General features: G+C 45.2%; 2 protein-coding genes across 6 annotated transcripts in view; one reads left to right on the plus strand and one right to left on the minus strand.

The window, feature by feature from the left end:
• The window catches only part of RBBP4 (RB binding protein 4, chromatin remodeling factor), a 28,544-nt gene extending 18,279 nt beyond the window's left edge, over window positions 1-10,265 (plus strand). For 2 of the 3 annotated variants that reach the window (XM_080654956.1, XM_080654958.1), the window contains exons 9-12: window positions 177-253; window positions 360-417; window positions 504-614; window positions 4,852-5,815. In XM_080654956.1, coding sequence (XP_080511082.1) covers window positions 177-253; window positions 360-417; window positions 504-614; window positions 4,852-4,917 — 312 coding nt within the window. In that variant the 3' untranslated portion in view covers window positions 4,918-5,815. Of the gene's footprint in view, window positions 1-176; window positions 254-359; window positions 418-503; window positions 615-4,851; window positions 5,816-9,030 lie in introns of those variants that run through there. The other variant, XM_080654957.1, reaches the window with a different exon arrangement.
• Window positions 6,445-19,388, minus strand: SYNC (syncoilin, intermediate filament protein). 3 transcript variants are annotated; one of them, XM_080654952.1, is made up of 5 exons: window positions 19,007-19,156; window positions 13,551-14,937; window positions 8,912-9,036; window positions 8,666-8,742; window positions 6,445-7,427 (listed from the first exon to the last, which is right to left on the minus strand). In XM_080654952.1, the coding sequence occupies exons 1-5, from the start codon at window positions 19,057-19,059 to the stop codon at window positions 7,417-7,419; spliced, it is 1,653 nt and encodes a 550-aa protein (XP_080511078.1). In that variant the 5' UTR covers window positions 19,060-19,156; the 3' UTR covers window positions 6,445-7,416. The 3 variants fall into 3 exon arrangements, with proteins under 3 accessions (XP_080511078.1, XP_080511079.1, XP_080511077.1); XM_080654953.1 differs by lacking the exon at window positions 8,666-8,742 and having other exon boundaries at window positions 19,007-19,388; XM_080654951.1 differs by lacking the exon at window positions 6,445-7,427 and having other exon boundaries at window positions 8,506-8,742; window positions 19,007-19,150.
• Between the last annotated feature and the right edge of the window lie 6,695 nt (window positions 19,389-26,083).

Raw genomic sequence — 26,083 nt, forward strand, 5'->3', positions numbered from 1 at the left:
CTTCTTTTCTCCCTCTCCCCACCTCCCTTCACCTCTTTCTCTCTCTGTATAAATCAATTTTTTTAAAGTACTTTGAATTCTTTTTATTTACAAAAATGTGAATTGTTAAATATAATTTTAGGTGCTTTTCACTCAGTTTTGTAGTTGAAAACTTCTGTTTCCTTCATTCTCTGTAGGTTCAGTGGTCACCTCACAACGAGACTATTTTGGCTTCCAGTGGTACTGATCGCAGACTGAATGTCTGGGATTTAAGGTAAGTCTTGGTATAGTTACGTTTTTGTGGAATTATTTCTTTATTTATACTTTACAAAATTAGGTACTCAGGAAAAGTTTAACTTTTGAAAATCTTTTTGTGCTAGTAAAATTGGAGAGGAACAATCCCCTGAAGATGCAGAAGATGGGCCACCAGAGTTGTTGGTATGTACAAACATTGAGCAATTGAAAAATCTGTAATTTAATATCCTCTGTCTGCTTTTTATATCTTGTTTTTCTCCCTTCTTCAGTTTATTCATGGTGGTCACACTGCTAAGATATCTGATTTCTCTTGGAATCCCAATGAACCTTGGGTGATCTGTTCTGTGTCAGAAGACAATATCATGCAAGTGTGGCAGATGGTGAGTATTTAGTCATCTTGGGGAGGTTAAATAAAGGAAGTGTACTATCACTTCACATTTATATACTTACTGAATACAACTGGCATTTCTGTTCCGTGTGCTCCTTAGTGTGACTTTAGTGCTTATCTGTACATTATCATTTTCAACGACCTGCTCTTTATCTTCATCTCGTTATCCCACTGGTATCTCAGACTTAACTAAACTGAACTTTGCTTCTTTCCCCATTCTCCCTACTCCCCTTTCCTTCTGACTTGGCTGTTTTCCATATGGCTTTAGTATCCCCATCTCACCACACTTGAAAATTGAAGTTCTCCTCCACTATCTATTCACCTTTAGGTTAGTTCACTTACCAGACTTTATGTTGTCTCTATCTGCAGTGTTTCTCCAATCTATACTCATCTTACAAATACATCCATTCCCAACTTTCCTGTCTATTCCACACCCTAGTTTTTTGCTCAGGTTCTCATTACCACTTGCTGCACTATTTGTTGGCTTGCCTCTTGTTTCTCCCTCTTGGCTAGCAATTGAATATCTAGGAGTGGTTATTCCCTTGAAATGATCTGTGAACATGCCTAGCATAGTTTCTACCACAATGTCATTTTTAGAGTGCTTGAAATTTAATGGGGAAAACTGTAATCTCTAATATATAGCAATGTAATAAAACAGATATATTCTAGAGATGGGTGATAGTGATAGTATGGTAAATTTTATGTTTGTGTTTATTTTACTACAATTTAAAAAACAAAATAGTTGTATGGCTTTTCAGTGATGATACCCTGATAAATGAAAAGAATTGCAAAGAAACTTTTGGTTTCTCAGGATAGATCTAGAGCCAAGAATAAACTCCAGGGGCAAGTTTTTGGCTCAACATGAGGAAAAATGTTTTAAAACTTTACTACAGTCTGGCCAGTGTGGATCAGTGGTTTAGCGTTAGCCCATGCACCAAGAGGTTGCTGGTTTGATTCCCAGTCAGGGCACATGCATTGATGTTTCTATCTCTCCCTCTCCCTCTCTCTCAAATCAATAAAACATAGTTTTAAAAACTGGATTAAAAAATATAAACCTTTCCTACAGAATCGCACTATTGATGAGAGTGTTTGTGGCCTATGAGATTAACAAATGACATACTACATACATACTTGGGAATAGTATATATCAAGGAAGTATACTTAGCTTTGTAAGATACTCATGACAGTGCTATTAAGTAGAGAAAAGGCAGGTTGCAGAACAGCATGGTGGAATCCCTCATTTTTAAATTATGTGTATCTGCTCTTCTATTTAAATACTTGTAGGTATTTATTTATAAGTCTGTTTGCCAGAATATGGTTGGTACATTTAGAGAGTTCTTGATTTCTTTGTATAATTCAAGGATTTGTTACATGTGTAAACAGAAAATCCACCTCACCCATAGAAAATTAATGTAAAAAATTGAGTTCTAACAAGAAGGTAAAATGAGCTGCCTTCAATAATCTCTCAATTAAAGGTATTTTAGTAGTTGCCATGGGAATGTTGTAGGATATTGAACTCCATAACCTTCAAGGCCATCATTTCCAGGCCAGGTTGTTACTTTACTCTGTGTGTGTGTGTGTGTGGGTGTGCGCGCGCGCGCGCGTGCATTTGTTTAAGAATTGTTGTAGAAGAAGAAAAATTGTGGTGTAAGAAATAAATATTTGGTCTCTGTTCTAGTTTCTGTTACAAAGTGCCTAAAACCCTTAGCATTTCCTGAGTGGTAGGAGTCTCTTGCTATTTTTTAAAAATAATTTAAAATTTTTTCAATTACATTTGACATATAACATTGTATTAGTTTTGGTTATACAACACACTGATTAGACATTTATATAACTTAAGACAGTGATTTTCAACCAGTGTGCCACAAGAATTTTTAAAACATGCAATACCTAACTATTTAGTCAGAGGCATTGACCTCTTTTCCCTTAGATTGTAAAAAATAAATTAAAAAAAGACAACAGCCAACACAACAGTAGCCATCCAGTGTGAATGAATCAAAAAAATTTTTGTCAGGTCAGCAAAAATTACATTTCTTGGTTTGCTGCAGAATTTCAGTAATTAGTTTGTGTGTCATGAGATAAAGTTGAAAATCACTGACTTAAGAAATGATCACCTGGTAAATTTAGTACCAGTCTGACACCATGCATAATTATTACAAAGGAGTCTGTTGCTATTAATAAGGAGTCCCTTTGGGACATACCTTAGTTTAGGGTAAGGAGGTGACTTAAGAGGCCCCTAGATATAGCCTCAGGATAAGGCTGGTCTCCAGAAAGACCAAACACTTGGTTAGAGAGTTAGAACATTCAGTTCCACTAACCCGCAGATAGGGGATTGAGCTCTATAAAAAGTCTTGGAAAAAACTATAAAAAGCTCCTGATCTGATGAACTTGCAGGTTGATGAACATATTGATGCCACCCAGAGACGACATGGAAGCTCTATTCTCCCTCCTCACCTTGCCCTATGCTTTTCTTCCATTTGTTCTGAGTTCTAGCCTTTATAGTAAGCCAGTAATCTATATATATAAAAGCCTAATATGCTAAGTGTTTGACCATTTGGTAGCTATGATGCGCACTGACCACCAGGGGGCAGACGCTCAACGCACAGGCATGGAGACATGGAACAGACTGATGATTCTCAGAGGGAAGAGATTAACCAAAGACCTTATATGCATATTAGAGGCCCAGTGCACAATGCACGGATTCGTGCACCAGTGGGGTCCCTCGGCCTGGCCTGTGGGGATCAGGCCAAAACCAGCAGTCCGACATCCCCCAAGGGGTCCTGGATTGCAAGAGGGCGCAGGCCAAGGCACCCACTAGTGCACGAATCGGTGCACCGGCCACTTACCTGAATTTAGTGAGTCATTCCAGCATATTATCAAACCTGAGTAGCCAACAAATTTATTTATAAGGGACTCCTTATAAGTAACAAGTAGCCTGGGTACTCGTCGCACTCATATCACTGGTGCCCAAAGTGAGGATAGTCTTGTGGCACTGAGCCCTTAGTCACATCCCTTAAACCTGTGGAGTCTGGCACTACCTCTAATTAGTTAATGTCAGGATTGAAATGACTTGTTGGATGCCCAGTTGGCATTAGAGAATTGATGTCAGGGAAAAGACATTATACACGCATTGTCAGAAAACATAACACAATTGTATACATTTCCCTGTGGTCAGAACACAAGCTCTTCGAAAACAAGTCTGTCTCATACTTTGTAGCACCTAGCCTGGCGATTTATACATAGTAGGTGCTAAACTAAGAACAATAAATTTTTTCTAAATGAAAGTAGTGTCTGTAATTAACATTATGCCTTTATATACAGATGTTTCATCAAGAAATAGAAGTAGATATGCAAGAGCAATTTTCATTTTAAAAAATTATAAATTAAGATTTGGAACATACAGTGTTGATGGGATGGGGTTTCTTTTTTTTTTTTTTAACATAATTCAGTGATTTTTATATATATACAGAATTATGCAACCAGTACTCCAGTCAGTTTTGCCAAAAAGAAGCCCCATAACCACCCATATCCATTAGCCATCGCTCCCCATTTTCCTCCAGTCCACCCAGCACTAGGCAACCACCAATGTACTTTCTCTATGGATTTGCCTATTCTGAACATTTAATATAAATAAAATCACAATATGTGACTGGGTTTTTTGTTTTTGTGATTGGTTTTATTATAAAAAAAATTTGTTAGTCTGTGAGCATTTGTGTTTTTACTTTATTTTTTTATATTTATTTTTAGTGATTTTAGAGGGAGAGGGAAAGAGAAAAATGTCCGTTGCCTACTGGGGATTGAGCCCCACAACCAAGGGTTGACCCAGAATCAATTTCTGGTGCACTTCTCAGTGCATAGGATGATACTCAACCTATTGGGCCACACCAGCCAGGGCTTTTTACTATGATGAATGATGTCTGATTGAAGGACTCAAGAATGTTGATTATCAAGACATTCGGTAACCATACTTAAGTTTTGTGGGAATGTCCTAATCCAGGGTGTTGGCCTGTGGGCCAGCTGTCTGCTTTTATTGGAGCACAGACATACCTATTCATTTGCAGATTGTCTAGGCTACTGTCATCCAAGAACTGCAGAGTTGAATAGTTGCAACAGAGACTACATGACCCATAACCTTTTACCTGACCTAATCTATTTTTGAAACCTTAACTTCAAGAACTTGCCTTCATGTTTACTAAATACCCTTTTCTCTTTTTCTTGTTTTTGGACAGGCAGAGAATATTTATAATGATGAAGACCCTGAAGGAAGTGTGGATCCAGAAGGACAGGGGTCTTAGATTCATCTGCACTTGTAATTTTAGACTGCCCTTTTTTTCCTCTCAACCCTGATAGTGATTTAACACTGGTTTTGAGACACAGATTTTGTTCAGCTATCCCTCTATAATAGGTACCATCAACAATGCTATTAACCCAAACCAAGGGGTTTTCTAAATATTAACTGAGGGGCTTGATTCAGCAAAGCCACAGACTTATATTTAAATTTTTTTCAGGAATTTTCTAGTATCAAAGATCTAAAGTAGCCACTGAAAGGGGAATATTGTGTGTGGTTATTTTTCTCTGTATGCCATATCCCCACGTTTTTCAGGCTCATTTAAGTAAAGGCTAGAAGTAAATAAGGAATAGAGCCAAGAGAGGTAGGTGTGTGAGCCATGAAGTGTAAGTACTGCAAGATGTTTTTATTCAGGAATTAGGGGAGATTCGAGTCATAAATTCCTACTCTAAAATCTTCACACCTGACTTTTCCAGGATGCACATTTCCTACGTAGACTAGTCTCCTCTCAATTTCTTAAGTCAAAAGTACGTGTTCCTGTTTTCCATATATTTTTGCTTGTTAGTGTATTTCTTGAGCTGATTTCATATTATTTCTTTCCTTTCTGTGAAATGGTTTTTTTAAAAAACTTGGGACCACCAAGTTGTAAAGATGTATGTTTTTACCTGACAGTTATACCACAGGTAGACTGTCCAGCTAAGTTGAAAAGAGTGAATCTATAGCTTGTATTTGTTTTTAAAATTAAATTAATCCTGGATAAGAGTTGCTTTTTTTTAGGAGTTAGTCCTTGACCACTAGTTTGATACCATCTCTGTTTTGGGTGACCTGTTTCACTAACAGGCCTGTTACTCTCTATGACTAACTGTATAAGTGCTTATAATGAAATAAATTGCTTTTCTACATAACCCCATGCTGATGGGCTTTATTTAGTATATAATATCTATCAAACACCAGTCTCTGGCTTCTAGAAGAATTCTTCAGATGACAGTTACTTTCTGTGGTCTTTTACTTCAAGAGCAGAATCCTATCTAATAAAGAGTGAATATGCTAATTGACCCTCCCACTGTCACAAAGATGGTGGCGCCCACAGCCAATAAGGAGGGAATATGCTAATTGTCACGCCCTCAAAGATGGCAGCGCCCAGTCCCCTCAGCCCCGCCAGGGCGCCTGCCTCTGGAGTCCCCCAGTCCTCTCAGCCCCCCAGCCACCCAGGGCTGGCCCGAGGTGCAGGCAAGCCTCGGATGGCGGCTGCTTGGCTGCCCAAGGCTCAGCTAACCAGGGCCAGCTGAGGCACTGCCGGCAGTGGCAACAGCAGAGGTGTGATGGGGCATTGCCTTCCCCTGATTGCCAGGTTGCCTCCCATCCCTGAGGGCTCCCAGACTGTGAGAGGGGACAAGCCGGACTGAGGGACCCCCCCCCTCCAGTAGAATGAATTTTCATGCACCGGGCCTCTAGTTAATTATAATAGACCCAGAGCTATAGAAAACAGTTTTACTCCTTCCCAGGGAAAGTGAAAGACATAAAACATTGAATCATAGGTGTACAGATTAGTCTATGATAAAATAACATCTTTTTGAAGTCTATCCGTAGAGAACTACATGGACTTTCAAGCATGTCAAAGGCAGTGTGGCAGAAAGATTTTAAGGCAAAATTTAAATTTGGAAAAGGTGTTTGAACCTTTTCTCATAGAGAGGTTGAATCTCCCCAGTATGTTTTTCACCAGGGCCTGTTATTAGAAGTGAGAAATAAAGGCTGAAAGCCTTTATAGCCATAACCAGATAAAATGCCTGGTTCTTTGCAATCACTCAGTTTAACTAAGTAGATTACTCTGCCCAAAAATCATTTTCATGAGGCATGATCTTTAGGGAAATTTGAGTATCCTTAACCTTTAGATTCAAATTTAGTTCCTTTTTTTTTTTTTTTTTTTTTTTTTCAGGAACTTAAGTTCTTTTAGAGTATAGTGAAAATTATCTTGACACAAGAGTAAACTCTACTCGTCAGCATAAAAAGTAAACTTTGTAAAAGGATTCATTTAAAGTCCAATACTCATGGCACAAAAGAATTCAGATTATAAACCCATATAATGAAAATTGGCTGCCTTTTGACCCCACCTGTGCTCCAAAAAAATGTTTTTTGTTTAGGTCAACACAAGGCAAGTTCCATTCTGCACAAGACTGCAAGGGTGCATAGATTAATCCTTTGCTGCTGGTGGACAGGAGGGACAGGAGGCTTTTTTTTTTTTGCCGTTCCTCCGTGCATTGAAATCATTACCAGCAGCCTGTGAAATAGAATCCAGCTAAGAGCTGACTGGTGTGTTCTGCCTCCAGCCAGCCTAGAATCTTTTTAAGCAGGTCAGCCAGTATTTGTATCTTCCCCAGGGTGAATTGCTTGCCAAGTTCCTGGCACTCTCTTCTCTGGAAAAAAATATGTCCAAAGGATACTTAAGTGATCCTTTGTTAGGAAGCTTTTTTGGTTGTTTCTGAGTTACAGATTCGGCCATACATTTCTAAACAGCTCCTGTAAGATTGAAAGAAAAAAAGAATAAATTTATTATTTCTGCAACTTGAAATAATCCTATATAATAAAAGGCTAATATGTAAATAGACTGAACTATGGAATGACCAGTCACTATGATGTGCACTGACCACCAGGGGGCAGACAACTCAGGACCTGCCCCTGGTGGTCAGTGCGCTCCCACAGCGGGTAGCGCTGCTCAGCCAGAAGCTGGGATCATGGCTGATGAGCGCAGCGGTGGTGGCGGGAGCCTCTCCCACCTCCACGACAGTGCTAAGGTTGTCCAACTGCCGGGTCCCGGGCTGTGAGAGGTTGCGGGCCAGGCTGAGGGACCCCCCCAATTGCACGAATTTTGTGCACCAGCTCTCTAATACAGTATAAAGTTTATAACTGAACTTCTGAAATTTATTGTAGGTTTTGTTGGGGAGAGAGATTGCTAGACTGTGACTCATATGATCAGGGTTGACTTTCCCCTATGACATATTTGGGTGATTCTTACTTGCAAAGTAATGAGTGTTAATCTATGTGATGGTGATGGGAGGGGCTAGCTATAATTTTTCTCTGTCCAGATTAAATTTACACAGGTATTACTGTGCCTGAAATTCTGTAGTTTTGTTTCTTTGAATTAATCGTTGCTTTTTCCCTATTGTACTTTTAATCTGATCCACACAAAGGTGTTTAGCAGATCATTTTCCTCAATTACTCGATTCTAATAATCTCCCAAACAATAATCTGTTATGCCTGGAAAAAACACAGTAAAAGAAAATCCTAGTGAGTTAGGAAAAGCATTAGTTACAGTAGTCATTTGTGAGTTTGTATCCAAGCTGTAAGATGAACCAGGAAGTTGAGAATAAAATTTATAAACAACACCCTCTTCAGCTTTTCTATACAGATTAATTTTGCTGCCTTGGCCTCTTTTGTCATAGTTTGAATTTAGGTAGCATAACTACCTTCTGCTATTCTAAGGAAACTGTTTGTGAATAGCAGGTGGGGTAAGGTGGGAAAATGCAGAGCTTAGATGTTTTATCCTGTTACACAATTCCTGGTGAAAATTAGGGCATATTTTTTTAGACCTATCAGAAACAAGCATTCCAAATGAACCCTGAATGCTTGAACCAAGCAATTTGGAGGTACGTGTTATCCCTACATGATTTGTCATTAGACACACACTTAAGTTCTTTTAAGGTATTAGTATTGTTAAAGTAAAATGCAAACTCCATTCTTGTATCTACAAGGATCACCTTGAGACTGTGTCTCGATTCCACCTGCCTGAGAAGTGGGAGTATTAGCCTGTTCCAGGCTCTTGGGTATCATAGCCCTTAAAAAAAAGAGAGAGCCATTTTCCATCTGTTCATGGGTGAAAAAATTTCCCAAATCATTTGTCACCCACTGTTGAGTGAAATTTCCCTCAAGCAACATCTGCCCTCCCCACCATCCATCCCTTCAGCCAGTGTTCTTTCAGATTTGGATAAGCAGCAAAAACTGACTTATAAGTTGAAAGCTCTTCAGCAAGGCTGATCCTTAGCTGCTCCATCTCTTTGTTCTTCTGTTGCTGGAGTTGCACCCCACTTCTTAACTGTGTCTGTTGTTCTTCCATTTTCTCCAGCTGTTCCTGCATAAAGAGGGCCAAGAACATATCTGATGAGCCGAACAATAAAAATCTTACATTGTCCGTTATAGTTTACAAAGCACTTTCTTGTATATTGTTTAATCTTCATAGAAGTATTAAGGTTGAAACAGATTAAAGAGTTGTTTTGACAAAGTGATACTCCATTTGCAGATGGTGAAGAAAGGAGTCTTGTCTGTTAACCACAGCTTAATGTAATCCTGCGACAGTAGTACTCAGAGGGACTTTTAGTTTCACAATTTTAAGAAGTGTCGGGGAGGATTTTGGTCCTCTTGGTGAGCTAGGAATTTTATACACCTCTTGCTTGCTCTATGTGCAAGTTTGTTTCCATTAAGACTGAATTAGTTCAAAAATGTTAAGTTTGAAAAAGATGCTAGCCCTAGCAGGTTTGGCTCAGTGGATAGAGCGTCGGCCTGTGGACTGAAGGGTCCCAAGTTCGATTCCAGTCAAGGGCACATGCCCAGGTTGTGGGCTCCATTTCCAGTAGGGGGCATGCAGGAGGCAGCCAATCAATGATTCTCTGTCATCATTGATGTTTCTTTCTCTCCCTATCTGAAATCAATAAAAACATATTTTTAAAAAGAATAATAGAATTTCTTTAAAAAAAAAAAAAAAGATGCTCCCTCTGGAGCTTTCAGATAACTTTCCCATTCTGCCAACAGGCAGGGTGCATTCTGTAAATTATCTCTGCTGAGTTTAATGCCTGAGGAATGAGGTAAGGAAGATGTCAGCAAATCAGTCTGGTGTTTGTTCCTAGCTGGCATGAATCCTTAGGAAGTGTGAGGGAGTTGGGAAAGCATTCAAGTTTGAAGGCATATTTTAAAGGGGCAGTGACTTCTCAAATTTTGAAGAATAGTAAGATAGGAATCCAGCCCTAACCGGTTTGGCTCAGTGGATAGAGCATCGGCCTGCGGACTCTAAGGGTCCCAGGTTCAATTCCCATCAAGGGCACATGCCTGGGTTTGCAGGCTCAACCCCCAGTAGGGGGCGTGCAGGAGGCAGCCAATCCATTCTCATCATTGATGTTTCCCTCTCCCTCTCTGAAATCAATAAAAATATATTTTAAAAAGATAGGAATCCAGTTTGGATACATGCTATTAGAAGTATCTAAATAACTTGTTCTCTGAGTCATCCTTGATGTACCTGTGGCACATCAATCTGCAATGGTTGATACTCTGGCTGAATCTCAATTTACATAAACATTACCAAAAGGCCTTTTTTAGTGCTTAGTCATGCTTTACACCACACAGAAATGGGGCCTTACTCTCTAAGTGAGTCATCTGCAGGGAAGTATTTGCATACCTCTACCCCGATTTCCCAAATTTCACTAGCAAACCTGTTACTTTGACAAGGCACAAAAGTACATGCTTGAGAAGGCTGTCTGTACCATCAGTGCCTGACAGGAAGAAACTCAGAGTGAAGGATATATTGCTACAATGACTGGACTTAAGGACAGTCTCCAGTCTTAATCTGATGTAGCACCAATAGATTACCTTTCTAAAAACTGCTCTATCTCAATCTTCCAAAGGCTTCCCACTTCCTTTAATCTAGATGCGCTCCAGTTTTACCCCTACCTCTAACTAGAACCTCCATTACTCTCAATATGAACATTTTCCTCTATCTTGCACTATCTGGTATTGAAGTCACTAGCCATGTGGGGCTTAGTGAGTACTTGAAATATGGCTCGTCCAAATTGAGATGTCTGTAAGTGTAAGATAGATTTCTAAGACTTAGCACAAAATGAGATACCTCAAAATTTGATATTGGCCCTGACCGGTTTGGCTCAGTGGATGGAGCGTTGGCCTGCGGATCGAAAGGTCCCAGGTTCGATTCCAGTCAAGGGCATGTACCTTGGTTGCGGGCACATCCCCAGTAGGGGGTGTGCAGGAGGCAGCTGATCGATGTTTCTCATCAATGTTTCTAACTATCTCTTTCCCTTCCTCTCTGTAAAAAATCAATAAAATATATTTTTTTAAAAAGAGTACATACCTATGGTCCAGGCACCATTACACATGCTTTACAAACATTAACTAGTTCATTCCTTGCAAAAGCCCTTTGATGTGTATTACATGTGAGGGAGCAGAGCCATGTGGATTAAGTAATTGTCCAAAGTTCCCCTCAGAAAGTGGTAGAGCCAGGACTTTGTCTTGTTTCCATTAAGACAAACTTGCACAGGCTCATATTCTTAAGGCTCGTTAGTAATCTTCAAACTTTCCCATGAAACCCAGAAAGAAGCCAAAATGAAGTGCCCTTGCCACTAATTAGTAGCTCCACTTTTGCCTGTTTTATATATTGGCATTTCATCTAAAATTCTATTTTGTGGAAAGGGCCTGGCTTTGGAGGAAACTTATTTTTGTATAAAGCCCTTTACATCCTGATCCCCATCTACCTCTCCAGCCTCATCACTGCTCACATTCCTTATGATCCAGCCACCCTCACTTCCTATAACATGTCTGCGTTTTCATGCTTTTGTGTAGGCTGTTCCCTCTGTTTGGAAAGCCTTTCCCTTATCTACCCCATGAATTCATTTATACAAACACATTGTGGTTGACTATGGGCTTGAGCTAGATTGCTCAGGGTTGTTATATGCATCACGTCCTAGATGCATAAACATGGACAAATGACTTAACTTCTTTCTCACCTCTTTTCTCATTTTTCAAATGATGACAGTAGTTCATACCTAACTTAGAGAGGTAAGAATTAAATTAATTACTACATGTAAAGAACTTCAACTACATGCCATCTATTAACCAATCCTCATAAAATTTCTAGGCAGGGGTAATTGTACATGCTTCAATAGTACATGCCTTTTTCCTATAACTATTACAGTGTTTATCACATTGGAGTCTTGTATTTCATTGATTCTAAGGCTTTGACACTTTAACAGATCAGAATGCACCTTAAAATCAAGTGTCTTAGATTTTATGTAATATGTTCATTTTATCTGGTTCCTAGACTGTAAACTGTTGGAGAGCAGGAACTCCTCCCCCTCCCCATTTCTGATTTTTTTTTTAATTTTTTTATTGATTTTTTACAGAGAGGAAGGAAGAGGGATAGAGAGTTAGAAACATCGATGAGAGAGAAACATCGATCAACTGCCTCTTGCACACCTCCTACTGGGGATGTGCCCGCAACCAAGCTACATGCCCTTGACCGGAATCGAACCTGGGACCCTTCAGTCCGCAGGCCGACGCTCTATCCACTGAGCCAAACCGGTTTTGGCTCCATTTCTGATTTCTTTTGTCAGCACATAGTAAGTAGATAATATCTGTTGACTATTTGAAAGAGGCAGTGTTTACAATTTTAAGAGTGAAGTGTACCTTTGAAAAAAGTAATCAGGTGCCATAAGTGACCTTTGACAATTTAGGAAGCCATTTCAGAAAGAATTAGCTCCTTCAGACCTTGATTCCTTTAATTATGGTAAAGCTATGAAAGACACTCATCAAGAGGGTTTTTCCCCTGGTTGGAGTGGCTCAGTGATTGAATGTCGACCCATGAACCAGAAGATCACAGTTTGATTCCCAGTCAGGGCACATGCCTGGGGTTGTAGGCTTGATCCCAAGTGGGGGACATGCAGGAGGCAGCCAATCGATGATGGTCTCTCATTGATGTTTCTATCCCTCTCCCTCTCTGAAAACAAAACATTTTACAAAAAATTACTCTGGCTCACTGAGCCTGTTTCCTCTATTAAAAAAAATAATAATAATGGCTCTGGCCAGTTTTTCTCAGTGGTTAGAGCATCAGACTGAAGGGTCACAGGTTTGATTCCTGGTCAAGGGCACATACCTTGGTTGAGTTCAATCCCCAGCCCCAGTTGGGGTGCCTGCGGGAGGCAACCAGTTGATGTGTCACTCGCATCGATGTTTCTCTCTCTCCCACCTCCTACCTTCCACTTTCTAAAAATCAATGGGAAAAATATCTTTGGGTTTGACTGGCATGGCTCAGTGGTTGAGCACAGAACTATGAACCAGGAGGTCACAGTTCAGTTCCGATCAGGGCATGTGCCCCAGTTGTAGGCTGGATCCCCAGTGTGGGGCGTGCAGGAGGCAGTGATCAATGATTCCTTCTCATCATTGATGTTTTATCTCTCCCTTCCTCTCTGAAATCAATAAAAAAATATATTTTTAAAGAAAAAAAATATTCGTGCTCGCTTCAGCAACACATATACTAAAATTGGAACGATACAGAGAAGGCATGGCCCCTGCGCAAGGATGACACGCAAATTCGTGAAGGGTTCCATATTTAAAAAAAAAAAAATTCTCAGGTAAGGATTTAAAAAATAATAAAGGATTTGGGGGATTAATAAGAGGATCAAATGAGATAATTGGTATAAAAGGGTTTAAATTAAAAGTGCAAGTCATTTTCAGCCTCTACCACAGACCTCAAAGAAGTTCCTACATATGACAGTGAGTGTCCTTCACCCCAAAAGATATTGACTCCTTTCCTTTCCCTTCCCCAAGCTAAGAGACCGAAATTCCTTTCATGCCCAATGGGCCTACCCTGTACTGCTGCACTTCCTCGTCGCGTTTTTGCCTCACAAGTGTGATCTGGTCCTCCAGGTTCCTGTTTAGCAGATGGAGCTGCTGGGCCTCTGCTTGCAGGGGCCTCAGAGCCTCCTTCATCTGCTGGATCTCTGCCTGGGTTTTCTGCAGGGCTTTGGCAGCGGCTTCTTTCCTCTCTAGGAGCCGCAGCAGCTGAGGCTCATACTCCTCCTCCAGGCCCTGGCGGCTCTCTGCCATGAGGTTCTCAAACTGGGCAGAGAGCCGCCGGCTCTCCTGCAGGAATTGTCCGTCCCTCTGGCTTGGAGGTGCTTCTATTTGTTGCCGTAGCTGCTCCTTCTGCTTCTGATAGGCATCCCGGAGCTGGGCCAGTTCCTCTGAGAGCTGGGCTGCCCGTGCCGTCAGCACTTCCCGGAAATCAGCAAACTGGGCCACGTCCTGCTGGCGGCACTCCAGCTGGTATTGGTAGGCCACACATTCCTTGGTCACCTTGAACAGCTTCTGCTTGACCAGCTGGATCTCCTCCCTTAGCCCATCCCTCTCTAGCTCTGCTTGAGCATGCAGTTTGTAGGCATCCAAGATGTCCTGATGGACTTGTTGCACCTCCTGGAGAGCTGGTTCCCGGAGCAACACAAGCTCATGGATGAGCTGATCCCTCTCCTCTTCCAGCTGGGCCACAGCTTGGACACATTCCTGGAAACGCCCCTCGAGCAGTTCTAGGTCTTCTATGCTCAGGCTCTCCTCTGTGCTGGGACTAGACCCGGCTCCGAGGCTCTCGGGGTTAGGCTTCTCTTCATTTGTGACCGTCTCTCCCCCATAAGCCATCTGCTCTGGGCTTGTCTCCTCCGGCTTCACAGGCTCCTCCACACACAGTGTCTCCTCCGGCTTCACAGGCTCCTCCACACACAGTGTCTCCTCCGGCTTCACAGGCTCCTCCACACACAGTGTCTCCTCCGGCTTCACAGGCTCCTCCACACACAGTGTCTCCTCCGATTTCACAGCTTCCTCCACACACAGTGTCTCCTCCGGCTTCACAGGCTCCTCCACACACAGTGTGTCCTCCGATTTCACAGCTTCCTCCACACACAGTGTCTCCTCCACGTGCAGTGTGTCCTCTGGTTTCAAAGGCTCCTCCACACACAGTGTGTCCTCTGGCTTCACAGCTTCCTCCACACACAAGGCCTCATTTGGCTGCCTGTTTTCCTCAATAGACAGTGTCTCTTCAGGCTTCTCAGTCTCTTCCAGATACAGTGTGTCATCAAAGTCACCTGTGTCCCCCAGGAAGAGAATGTCCTCTAAATTCAAGATCCCCTCCAAAGGCAAAGTATCATCCAGGGATTCAGAGTGCCCCTCCTCTTGAAAAGAAGTGGCCTGTGCTCTTGTTTCCCTGCAAAAGAAATGACTTAAAGTGAGAGGGCAGCCACAATCCCAGGATGGTTGGTGGCTGGAGCCATTAGGCCATAGACCTTAATTATATCAGGTTCTCACATCTCAGCATTTGTCTGCTCCCTTCCCTCCACTGACTTATCCCCACACAGCCCAGTGCTTAGATCCCCTGACAACATACCCATGATGTCAATGTCTAGTCTGCTACATACCTTTAAGGACAGGAAACTAACACCTGAGCCACCACTATTTGTTTCGCTATCATAAAGTTCTAATGTTGAAGTAAAACGTTTTTTTACCTGGACTTGATTCTTCTTTCTAGAATCAGAGAAGTCTAACTCCTTTCCCATATAAATTCTCTAAACACTTAACACGAACTAACTTGTCTTTCAATTCCATGCATGCCAAGTTTTCCAGTGCCTTCCTCATTTGGGTCACTTCTTTCCGACCAGGCTCCAAATTGTCACTGTCCCTTGGGGTTGGATATTGGAGCAATACCCAGGTGTGCTCTAAGCAGTCAATCTCTGGAGACTACTGATGCAGTCAAGATTCCCTTAACATATAGGGCTGGCCATCATGTTCTTGACAAATGCTGAGTTTAACTAAAATCTTAAGACTTTTTCACAGCATGTGAAACCACATCTCTTGTTCCTATAAGATGTCAATCATCCATTAGATTCTGTGATTCTAACAAATGAGCCCAATAACCCAGGAGCCCATTGCCTGCTAGCTCGATCAGTTCCCGCCAAGGAATGCTCCCCTGTTTCTTTGGCCCTCAAGTGGCTTTGTCTTTCCTGTTTCAAATGCATCTTACCTACCTTGGATCTCTAAGCAATTCTTTGAAAATATAAAATACCATGGAAATAATAATTATTATAGAGGTCTTATGTGTGCCAGGCCCTGTTTTAAGTGCTTTATGTATGTCAACTCGTTTAATCCTCATAACAATTCTATGAGGTAGTTAGTTACATTTATCCCCATTTTACAGATCAGGAAACTGAGGTTAAAAATGATTAAGTACTGCCCTAACCGGTTTGGCTCAGTGGATAGTGCGTCGGCCTGCGGATTCAAGAGTCCCAGGTTCGGTTCAGGTCAAGGGCATGTACCTTGGTTGCGGGCACATCCCCAGTAGGGGGTGTGCAGGAGGCAGCTGATTGATGTTTCTCTCTCATCAATGTTTCTAACTCTCTATCCCTCTCCATTCCCTTCTGTAAAAAATCAATAAAATATATTTTTAAAAATGATTAAGTACTTTACTCAAAGAAACTTATATTTAATGTATACCATTTATAAAACAAACTAAATTTGACTATAGCTTTCAAGAAACATTTTTCAGACATAAAGTATAAGTAAAAAGTTCCACATATCAAAGATTTTGATTGCTCTGTTTTGAAAAGGCCTACTTGTGTCCAGGTTTTAAGTTCTATATCTTAATTCCAAGTTCCCAATAAAGGTTATTTTTACTCTAAATTATCCTGTACTCTGTCCTCTCTAACACCCGGGAGTCCCTGGATTCCCTTTGTTTTCTCATGTTGGCCCTCTGGAAACTATAAAATATGGTTTCATCAGGCCCCAAACATCACTGGCCACCTTCAACCCAGCACCCACACCAAAACCTAAAGTTCCAAGACAACCTTGACAGTCACCTAGTCCATTTACATCACTTTACCAGAGAGAAAGTCCTTCTTAGATATCTTTACCAGATGTTACTTTGCACCTCAAACTCAACTGCCCTAAATTATTCTTCTCATTGAGCTTGCTGCACCTGTATTCTCCAGCTCAGTGAAACATACCACCAGCTTGATGAGACAAGAAATCTTTAAACACCTCTCCCCTCCCCTATACAGCCAACTTATCGAGAACTAACCCTTCTATCTCCGAGAGTCTGCAGTCCCCACCCACCTCTCCATCCACTGCCAGGGCCCTAGTCAAAGTCATCATCTCTCACCTGCAAATCTGTGCCAGCCTTCCAAAAGGTCTTCTCATCCTAGTCTATGCTCCACACCGCCACAACTTGCCATAACATAAAGCAAACCATGTCGCCCTACTTCACCCATAGATAACCAACTGCTTAGCAGAGATTCAAGGCCCTTAAAGATGTAGCCCCAACATGCCTTTTCAGCCTCATCTCACTCCCCAGGAGCCCACCCAATGCTTGACAATCTGGAACATGCATTAACTTTTTATACCTTCTACCCGTAGCCCACAATGGCTAAAGGATCCAGCTGAGAAAACGCTGCTCTTTGTATACCACCCGACTAGAGAACAGTTCTGGAAAGGTAGAGCTCCCAGTGCCCAGGAAGGATGCACCTGCTCAGCCAGCCAGAACCCACCCTGATCCTCAGCAGCTAGCAGGCGGACCCGAGATCACCCTCCTGCGGAGTCCTCCGCCCTGGAATGACATAACAGTGTTCATGGCAGTATTCTACGCATGTTACATGAATACTCATTGATATGATGCTCATCTATTATCTCCCTTTTATAGATGAGGAAACCAAAGCATAAACAGAGTGAAGAATTCACTCAAGGTTCCACTCCAGAGCCAGAGCTGTTTTTGTTTTTTATTTATTTTTGTGTTTTATTCAGACCTCCTCTTGACCACTCAGCTCTTAGAATAGGCATGAGGTCTAAAAGAGGGGAAACAATGAGGGCAGGTACTCTAGAGCTTGGCCCATAGCATTCAAAATGTATTCGTATATATTTGCCTAACAAATTTCTACTCACCATTCAAGCCCTGCCAGAGTCCATCTCTGGGAAGTGTTTCCCAGCCCACCCCAAAGTGCCTTGCATTCTCAGGGCACTTCGTATGCAGTTCATCTTTGCACTTAGTGCTCTGTGCTGTAAGAAGTGCATGTGTCTGTCCCCTGTGATACTCCATTTTCTAAGGACAAGTAAGCTCTCATTCTCTCTGTATCCCAGGGTGGGGCTCTGTGGAAGGAAGGCAGGCAGAAACCGACTGAGGTCCAAGGAGGAAACTTGCCCAAGGTCAAGTAGCAAATCTGGAAGTAGAACCCAGGCCTCCTGACTTCCAGGTGCTGCTGTTACCATACACCATGTTGTCTTAGTCACCCCACCCACAGTGCCAGGCCGAGGCTAGAGGCTGCCCTCACACAGCTGCCTCTCTGTAAGGATGGGGGAAAGTAGATCATGGGAGGCCCAGGTGCAAGGGAGCCAGTTCAGCTGGGGCCGCTGACCTCAGGCTTCCTTGGCCCCAAACAGCCTGCCTCTGCCACTCTGTCCCTAGCCCCAGCGGACTCCAGCAGCACCCAGCTCTGTCCATTAGGGCTGTGGCTGTAAGTGTTGGTGACACTGTGCAGACATGAGTTGGTGTGTGTCTGACTCTGTGTACAGTACTGGTGAGGGTATGTGTAAGACTGTTCAGCTCGGTGCTGTGTGTGACAGTCAGGGGTGTCGGGTGTGTGTTTTCGCACCTCCACCTCTTGGTACATTGGGAAGTTCAGAACTACAGTCTGACCTGGGGTAGAAATAGCCCCTGTTCTCCCGATTTCTCAGCCACAGGTCCCTGCCCTCTAACCAGCTGACAGTGTGGATGGATGCAGGAGGGCCTCAACTCCAGGGCCCTCCTGCTGGTCTGGGACGGTAGACTCTGCACCCCCTTTCCAGGCCCCAGACAGCTGGGGACAAGCTGCCTGAACAGACCTAACTCCAAGCTGGCAGATGCCCAACCTTGCACCAAGAGTCTTCCACACACAGCGAATGCAGGAGGCCTCCACCTCCAGTTGTATTTGGGGTGAGGACTGACAGAAACAAGAAACTTCCTTGGCCACTATGGGCCAAATGGCATTTGGCGGTTGAAGGGGTTAATTCTCACATGGCCCGAGGAAGGGGAGGGGGTATTATAAAAAGCCGCTGACGAACGGAGGTGCCAGGACCCTGAGCAGGGACCCCTCCCCCCCATCTCCCCTCGCTGGTGGCTCCGCCCCGCGCCGTGCCGCACCCCGCTGGTCCCCTACCCCCGCTAGGCAGAAGGTGCTGGTAGGTGGGGGAAGGGAACCCGTCCAGCCTCCCCTCCCCACGGGGACGGCCACGCGGGCCCTGGACGGTCCTACCTCGCGGCCTGGGCGGCGCCGTCCCCGCTGCGCCGGGGCTCCGAGCTGGCCATGGCTGCGCGACCCCGGGCTGGGCAGCCGCGTTATTAATAGGCGGCCCCGCCGGCCGCCAGCTCCGCGCCCGCCGCACTGACAGCTGCAGCCGACACCGGATCCCGGCCGGGAGGGCGCGCCCACTTGGCCCGGACTCCTGCCCGCGGGAGGAGGGAGCCGGCCGCGCCTCCAGAGGGTGGGGAGGGGCCGCCCCTCCTGGGACCAGCCTGCGGGGGGACTGGGGGTGGGGATGGGGGTGGTTATCTGGGTCCACAAAACCAGCAGCCAACCTGGAGATCTTCCGGAACCTTCTTTCTCTCCACCCTTCCCCTCCCAGGGTCCCCGTTGCGGGGAATCAGGAGAGGAGGTGGCTCTGCAGGTCCAGAAGAGCACTTTCCCCGGCCTGGCCGGCGGGGGAGACGGGAGGGTTTGGGGTGGAGGACTAAGAGGGACCCAACACCCCCGCTCATTTGGGAATGTCGGCCGCAGTTGGGCACCTGGCTGTCCTGAAGGGCTAGAGGAGGAAGGCTAACAAGCCACACCGCATGAGTTTGGGGGCAGGGGGGAGCCTGGGAGCCTGTGGCTGGGCTTAGGGACGGACTGTGTAGGAGGGGTGTCAGCCTATAAGGTTGAGGTCCATACTGAACACAGCTTTCAGCACCCCGGCGCTGCGAGGTTTCCTGGGGTCTCTGGCTTGCTCCACCTGTCACATTCTACCATCACCACCCCACCCCCCGCCCTGCTTCTGTGCATTCCAAGGCATGTCCCCTACCCCAAGTCCTTAGCCCACCAGAATCAGGGGCAAACTTCCAACACCGAAGTCTTTTTCCCCAAGAGAGAAGCTGCCTGTCCCTTCCCAGACCCGGGCCTCGGGCATTCCGATGCCTTTTTTGCACTTAGCCCCTCTGTGTGGGGAGGTCTTTGACTTAATCGCAGAAGAATGCTGTGCACTGTCACAAGCCGACGTTCTGGATGTGTGTTTCATCAGAGAGGCCTTGAGTGGGGTGTGGAGGTGGGGTAATGGTGTGAATGCGTTGAACGTGTGTGAATTGTTTGTTGTATCCATGTGCCCCACTGCTGGCTGTATGAACACCACCTGGTTGTGTGTGTGGTGTGCAGAGCAGGAGATTATGGGATTGTGTGCCCAAGAGTAATTGTGATGACTGTGGGGAGCATGTCTGTGTGTGGGTATGTTGACGTGGGATTGTATAAATCCAAGGGAAGGGACTATGTGTTGTGGAGTTTTTATGTGTGCAGCCAACTGTTGTGACTGTTTGTGCGGCATGCGGATAGTCCTGTGTGTGATTGTGTGCCTGAGTGCCTGGGGGCTGAGGCAGGTAAGTGTGGATGGGTGTGAGAAGTGTCTTCCGTGTGTGAGGGAGGCCTGCGTCTGTGTTCATTAATTCACATATCTGAGTGTGCTGCCTGTGGCTGTGTATTTATATCTCTCTGTCTAATGCAAGGCGGTGGGAGATTAACACCCAGGGCAGCCAAATACACCCTTGTAAGGTATGATGCACAAGAAAAGTTGGGTTTTGGAGGCAGCTGGTCATTTTCTGACTTACCCCTGAAATATGCCAGGGGAGGAGGTTGGCAAAGCCTCAGCTGCTGGTCATTTGACAGATGCTGCCAGTCAGAGGGGAGCCCAGGGAGTGAGGGTAAGGCCTGCCAGCAGCACTGTTTGCTGTGGGTGCTAGGCAACAGGCAGCAAGGGTGGCATTAAAAAGGTCATCCCTTCCCCTCCAAACCCCTAGCCCAGGAGCTGGCCCTGAGCAGTCCCCAAGATTGAACTCCTTAACGCCTCCTAACCTCCCCACTCAGGCCCTCCTTTAGGCTGAAACACTGAATCGCCCAGGGTCCCAGAAACTCCTCCACCTCCAGGCCTCTGTTCTTGCTGTTCCCTCTACCTAGAATACCCTTTCCAGCAATTCACATCCCAGTTTCTACTCTTCTTCAGGCCTCAGCTTACATGTCATCTCCTCAGAAAGGCCTTTCCTGGTATGTCCCCTCCCCCCACGTGAAGGTCCACCCACTTACTGGGATCATCACCTTGTTTATTTCCTGTGCAGCACTTATTACAACCTGCATTATTGCTTCTTTTCAATTCCCTCTCTGCTTCCCCCACTGGAATGGAAGCCCCTGACTTTGGGTGTCTTATTTACTGCTATGTCCCCAGGGCCTAGCACAGGGCTTTAGCATATAGTAGGATCTCAAAAAAAACAACAAAAAAAAAACACAAAAAAAACTGAAGGAAAGCAGGATGGCCCTACCTATGCCAATTCAGGCAACATTAGATGCTTGCTATGTGCCAGGCCCGGGCCTCTCACCATCAAGAAGCCCCAGTGTACTCAGGGAAACAGACATATGCATGTGCCCAGATTGTGTATACAGACCAAGGCAGAGTGAGGTGGTGAGGCTGTAGGATTCAGTTCACTTGGCAGACATTGGCACTTGGCCTGTGCCAGGCCCTGTGTCAGAGCAAATAGCTTTATTTGGCCCAGACCCCTGCCTGCAAAGAGCTCACAGGACAGAGGATGCTAGAACTGTCTCCTGGGGAAATGAACCCCTGCAGAGAATAATGCCAAATCACTGAGCTGAGTGATGTGATAGGCTCTGAGAACCAGGGACGGCACAGCCTCGTGGACAAACCTGGGCCTGAAAAGATGACAATGGATGCTCTGCAACAGGCACAGATGCTTTGAAAACAAGCAGAGCCACTGTCTCTCAGCCCCTCCACAAAGCAGAGTCCAGGAAGAGAAGAGCTCTGGGCTAGCTACTCTCCGTTCTCCAAGCTTCTCAGCCCTGCTCTCTGTCCTGGGGCTGACTCCTGCTGACAGTCTCACCTGGGCGCCCTTGCCTTATGGTTTCAGGTGGAGTTTGGCCATAGGAGACACTGGCAGGAGATCAGAGGGAGGGAGGAGAGTGAGATCAGGATATTTATAATACCTCCTTCCCCTGTGATTGTGGCACCTCCACCCCAAAGTTCCTGTTGGTTGGCCTGCAGCCATGGATACATCTCTCTCCAGGTTCATTAACAAGGCTCCCTCCTTTTGTTCATTCGGGCCTGTGGGGATTGACTCCATTCCACGGTTGTGACCCCCAGGGTGCTTCACCATTCCTGCCCACATCTCTGTGAATAGTCCCTTCATTAAACCCTCTTCTGGCAAATACTTTGAGTGTTCCCCTGTTTCCTGCCGAGACCCCTGAGGTAAGAACTACCCCCAGGGAAAATGAGCCCTTGGCAGAGAATTTGGGGGAGACCTTCTTTCTAAAAACGACCCAAAACCAACCAGAATCAGGAAAGTTGTGAACAGATCAAAATCCCATCCTGGGTGAATAGTGACTTCCTGCTACCCCTCCAGGCAGGGTCCCAAGAGGTCCCGCTTAGCTCACCATACTCAGGTTTAGGCCTATAGTGACCCTGGCCGCAACAGGTCAGGGAGGGGGCTATGAGAGTGGGGAGGGATGGGGGATGACTGGCAGAGGGTGAGCTTGGAAGTAGCAAGGCACCAGAGGGCAACAGTCTTCGCCATACCCCAGAGCCTGCCCCACATGACCTTTTGAACCCAGCCTTCCTGAACCTCGGTTCCCAGCCTGTGAAATAGGCAATTGATACTCTCTTCACAGGAGTGTTGTGAAACAGTCAAATGTGAGGCTCAGCACAGGAGCAAGTGGAAGTGAACTTGTTCCGAAAGAAAGCTGAGAGTAGAACATTCCCTATTATTACTGGTGCAGGTGGAGGCCATTCTGCTGAGTTTCTGTGTGCCAAGAGCTCTAGCCAACCATCCAGAGGTGGGAGGAGGCTGGCAGCGGAAGATGCCCCAGCAGGGCCCTCCAGCCCACTGCTTCAAGGGAGCACGGGTTCAAATCCAAGCTTTGGAGGCAGCAGGCCCAAGCCTAAAGCCTGCCCTGCACTTACTTTGTGACCTTAGGAAAGTCACTCTACCTCTCAGAGATGGTGTTTTTCTCTGTAAAATCAGGTAACACTTCACCCTTATGGGTTTGCTGTGAACATGAACTGAGAATACAAAAAGCATTTAGTCGAGTACTGATACATTGGGAGTGCCCACAAAATATTAGCTATTATTTCTGTGTGTGTTTTTAGTTTTTCTCAATTATTTTTTTTGTATTTTTGTTCCAGCTATTATTTTTTAAAACTCCCTTTTCTCCCTCTTACTGCAGTACATCTGTCTGTTTATTCCTTCATTTGCTTCTTTATGCATTCATTTCAACATTTATTAAGCCAGCAATGCGCTAGATCCTAGGAACACAGAAACTAGGAAATCATCAAAGCAAGAACAATATCTGTACTTCTTCCTGCTGTATCCCTAGATCCTAGGTTTTCAATAAATAGTGTCTGAGTGAATAAATCATATTGGCTGTTTTCTTGAGAACTTCTACATGCCAGGCGCTAAGCTAAGCACTGTGTCTGCATGACTCCACTGAATCCTCAGAACATCTATAGCCCTCTGACATAGACTTTAAGAAATCTCACTCACTGCCTTGGCTGTTGTGGCTCGGTTGGTTGGAGCAACATCCCGTGCACCAGAAAGTGGCAGGTTTGATTCCGAGTCAGGGCACATACCCAGGTTGCATGTTTGATCTCCAGTAGGGACACATGTGCAGGAGGCAACTGATTGATGCTTCACATGGGAAAACAAAACAAAACTTTTTTTTTTTTAAAAGCTCACTGACTAATGGTAAAATTGAGACTCAGAGAGGTGAAGTAACTTAGTTGACCAAAGACACACATGCAGGAAATAGTGACGCTCAAATTAGGTACACTGCCTCCACCAGTGACTGAATTATTATTTTTTTAAACATTTTTAAAAATATATATTTTATTGATTTTTCACAGAGAGGAAGGAAGAGGGACAGAGAATTAGAAACATCAATGAGAGAGAAACATCAATCAGCTGCCTCCTGCACACCCCCCACTGGGGATGTGCCTGCAACCAAGGTACATGCCCTTGACCAGAATTGAACCTGGGACCCTTCAGTCCACAGGCCAACACTCCATCCTCTGAGCCAAACCGGTCAGGGTGATTTTTTATCATTACCATTATTATGCCTGACCTCCAGAGGCTTACAGTCTAGTAAGAGGGTCCAGGGGCCATTTCCTCTTTGGACTTAGTGGGAGGGGTTCTGGGTATGGCCGCAGACTTTGGTGGCAAAGTTGGGTTCAAATCCAGATCTTCAACTCTGGGTAAGTTACTTAAGCTCTGTGAACCTCAGCTTCCATTTCTAGGAAATGAGGTTGAGTGGGTGTTAGATGAGAAAATGTGGAGGAAAGGCCCAGCTTCTGTCCAGTATAAAAGTCGCTTGATACGTGTTATTCTCTTTATTTCATTTCCTATTTTCTTCCCCGCCAGCTGGGACCCTTGTCTGGGAACCTATGCGGGTGCTGACCTCGCTCAGCGGTCGGGCTCTCGTGGCAGTACCGAGCGCTGCCTCCAGGGGCGCCACCACACCGACCCCGCGCCCTGGGGATTGTTGTTCCCACCGCGGCCACGCGGGGCCGCCTGGGCCTGGAGCTTTAAGTACGGGAAACAGGGAGGTCGGAGCCCGAGCTGAATCAGGATGTTTTCGGATCACCTTGGTAACTAATAATAACAATAATAGTAACAGCACCAGATCCACCGGCAACCAATTCAAAAGGCGCATTCGCGTGCTGGGAGGCCGTGAGACTCAAGGGAAGGAGCCAAGCTTAGTCTCAGCCCGGGTTCCAATTCAGACCGCTCACTCTCACGCTCTGCTCCGTAACCTCGGGCCTTTTGAATCTGCTTCCTGGGCTTAAAAATGGGAAACAGTAACACAGCTCTTGAGAGGAAGAAAGAACTCCTGGAGGGCTCAGTGGAGGGCAACTTGGGAAAAGGCATGTAATGTAATTCTCACCTCTACCCCGTGAGGGAGCTATTATTCAATTCCCTTTAAAGCTGGGCATCTACCGAGGACCTTTTCCCAGGCTCGCCCAGTTTCCCTAGGTCTCTCTCTCCTAGCACAGCCCAGGGGCCAGTCCTGGAGCTCAGCGCTAAGCCTCACCATCCAGCAGCATCACCCCTCTGGACTTGCTTTTTCACCTTCAGACCCTCTGGCTCCTCTGGACACTTTCCTTCCATCCCCAGGTACAGGTTCAGGCGAGCAAACTCTGGCTATTTCCACTACACACACAGACACACACTCAAACACACACACACTCACACTCACACACACTCACACACACTCTCACATACTCACACACACGTGCACACACAATGCACACACATGCACACATGCACTCACACACACTCACACATGCACTCACTCACACACACACACACACACACACACTCCACACACACAGAAAAAAAACCTGAAGCTATGCCCCCTCTTCTTCCTACCTACCTCTTCCAATACTCCATCCACTCAGCTCCTCCAGCAAACCTTTCCTGGGCTCTCTCTCCAGGTCACAGCCTTTGCACATGCTGTTCCCTCTACCTCGAACACCCTTGCCCCAGCTCTAAAGCCTGTTACTTTGGGTGCAGCTTAAATATCACTGCTTCCAGGAAAACCCCCTCCTGTGTGTTCCTGCACTCTTCATGCTTGCTTCGTGCTTCCTCTACCTCCATTACATTGTGATGTCCCTGAGAGCAGGAACCACACCTATTGAGGGCTCCCTGGTATTGTAGGGCTCAGTGACTGGAACAAAGTGGACACGTGTCCGATGAATGAATGATTCAGCCCAGCTGGGTTTATTCACTGAGCATTTGCAACAGCCCTCGGCTCAGAGGCCCATGCACAGTCACAGGAAAAGGCACAGTCACACACAGTCACATACTCGTTCTGAGTCATAAACACTCATGTGCAAGAGGCACACACACAAGCCAAATTCATCTGTGCTCATGTCTGTTTCTCTGTGTCTGGGTACCTGTGTGTCCGAGGTACGGTATGTATTTACTCTCTTCTTTGGTGACTTGGGGTCACTGAGAACAAGCAGCCTGGTAGGCCATAGAAGAGGATGAACCGTCCCAGCAGACTGGGAGTCCCAGGGAAGTGTGATGTCTC

The sequence above is a fragment of the Plecotus auritus genome (genome assembly GCF_963455305.1).
Source record: "Plecotus auritus genome assembly, chromosome: 2".
Lineage (NCBI taxonomy): Eukaryota > Metazoa > Chordata > Mammalia > Chiroptera > Vespertilionidae > Plecotus > Plecotus auritus.

Coding starts and splice junctions, on each gene's coding strand:
- SYNC (XM_080654951.1), bottom strand. CDS start 19,059: ATGGCCAGCTCGGAGCCCCGGCGCAGCGGGGACGGCGCCGCCCAGGCC. Junction 14,938..19,006: donor GGCGCCGCCCAGGCCGCGAG/GTAGGACCGTCC, acceptor TTTCTTTTGCAG/GGAAACAAGAGCACAGGCCA. Junction 9,037..13,550: donor AGGAAGTGCAGCAGTACAGG/GTAGGCCCATTG, acceptor CTCTTTATGCAG/GAACAGCTGGAGAAAATGGA.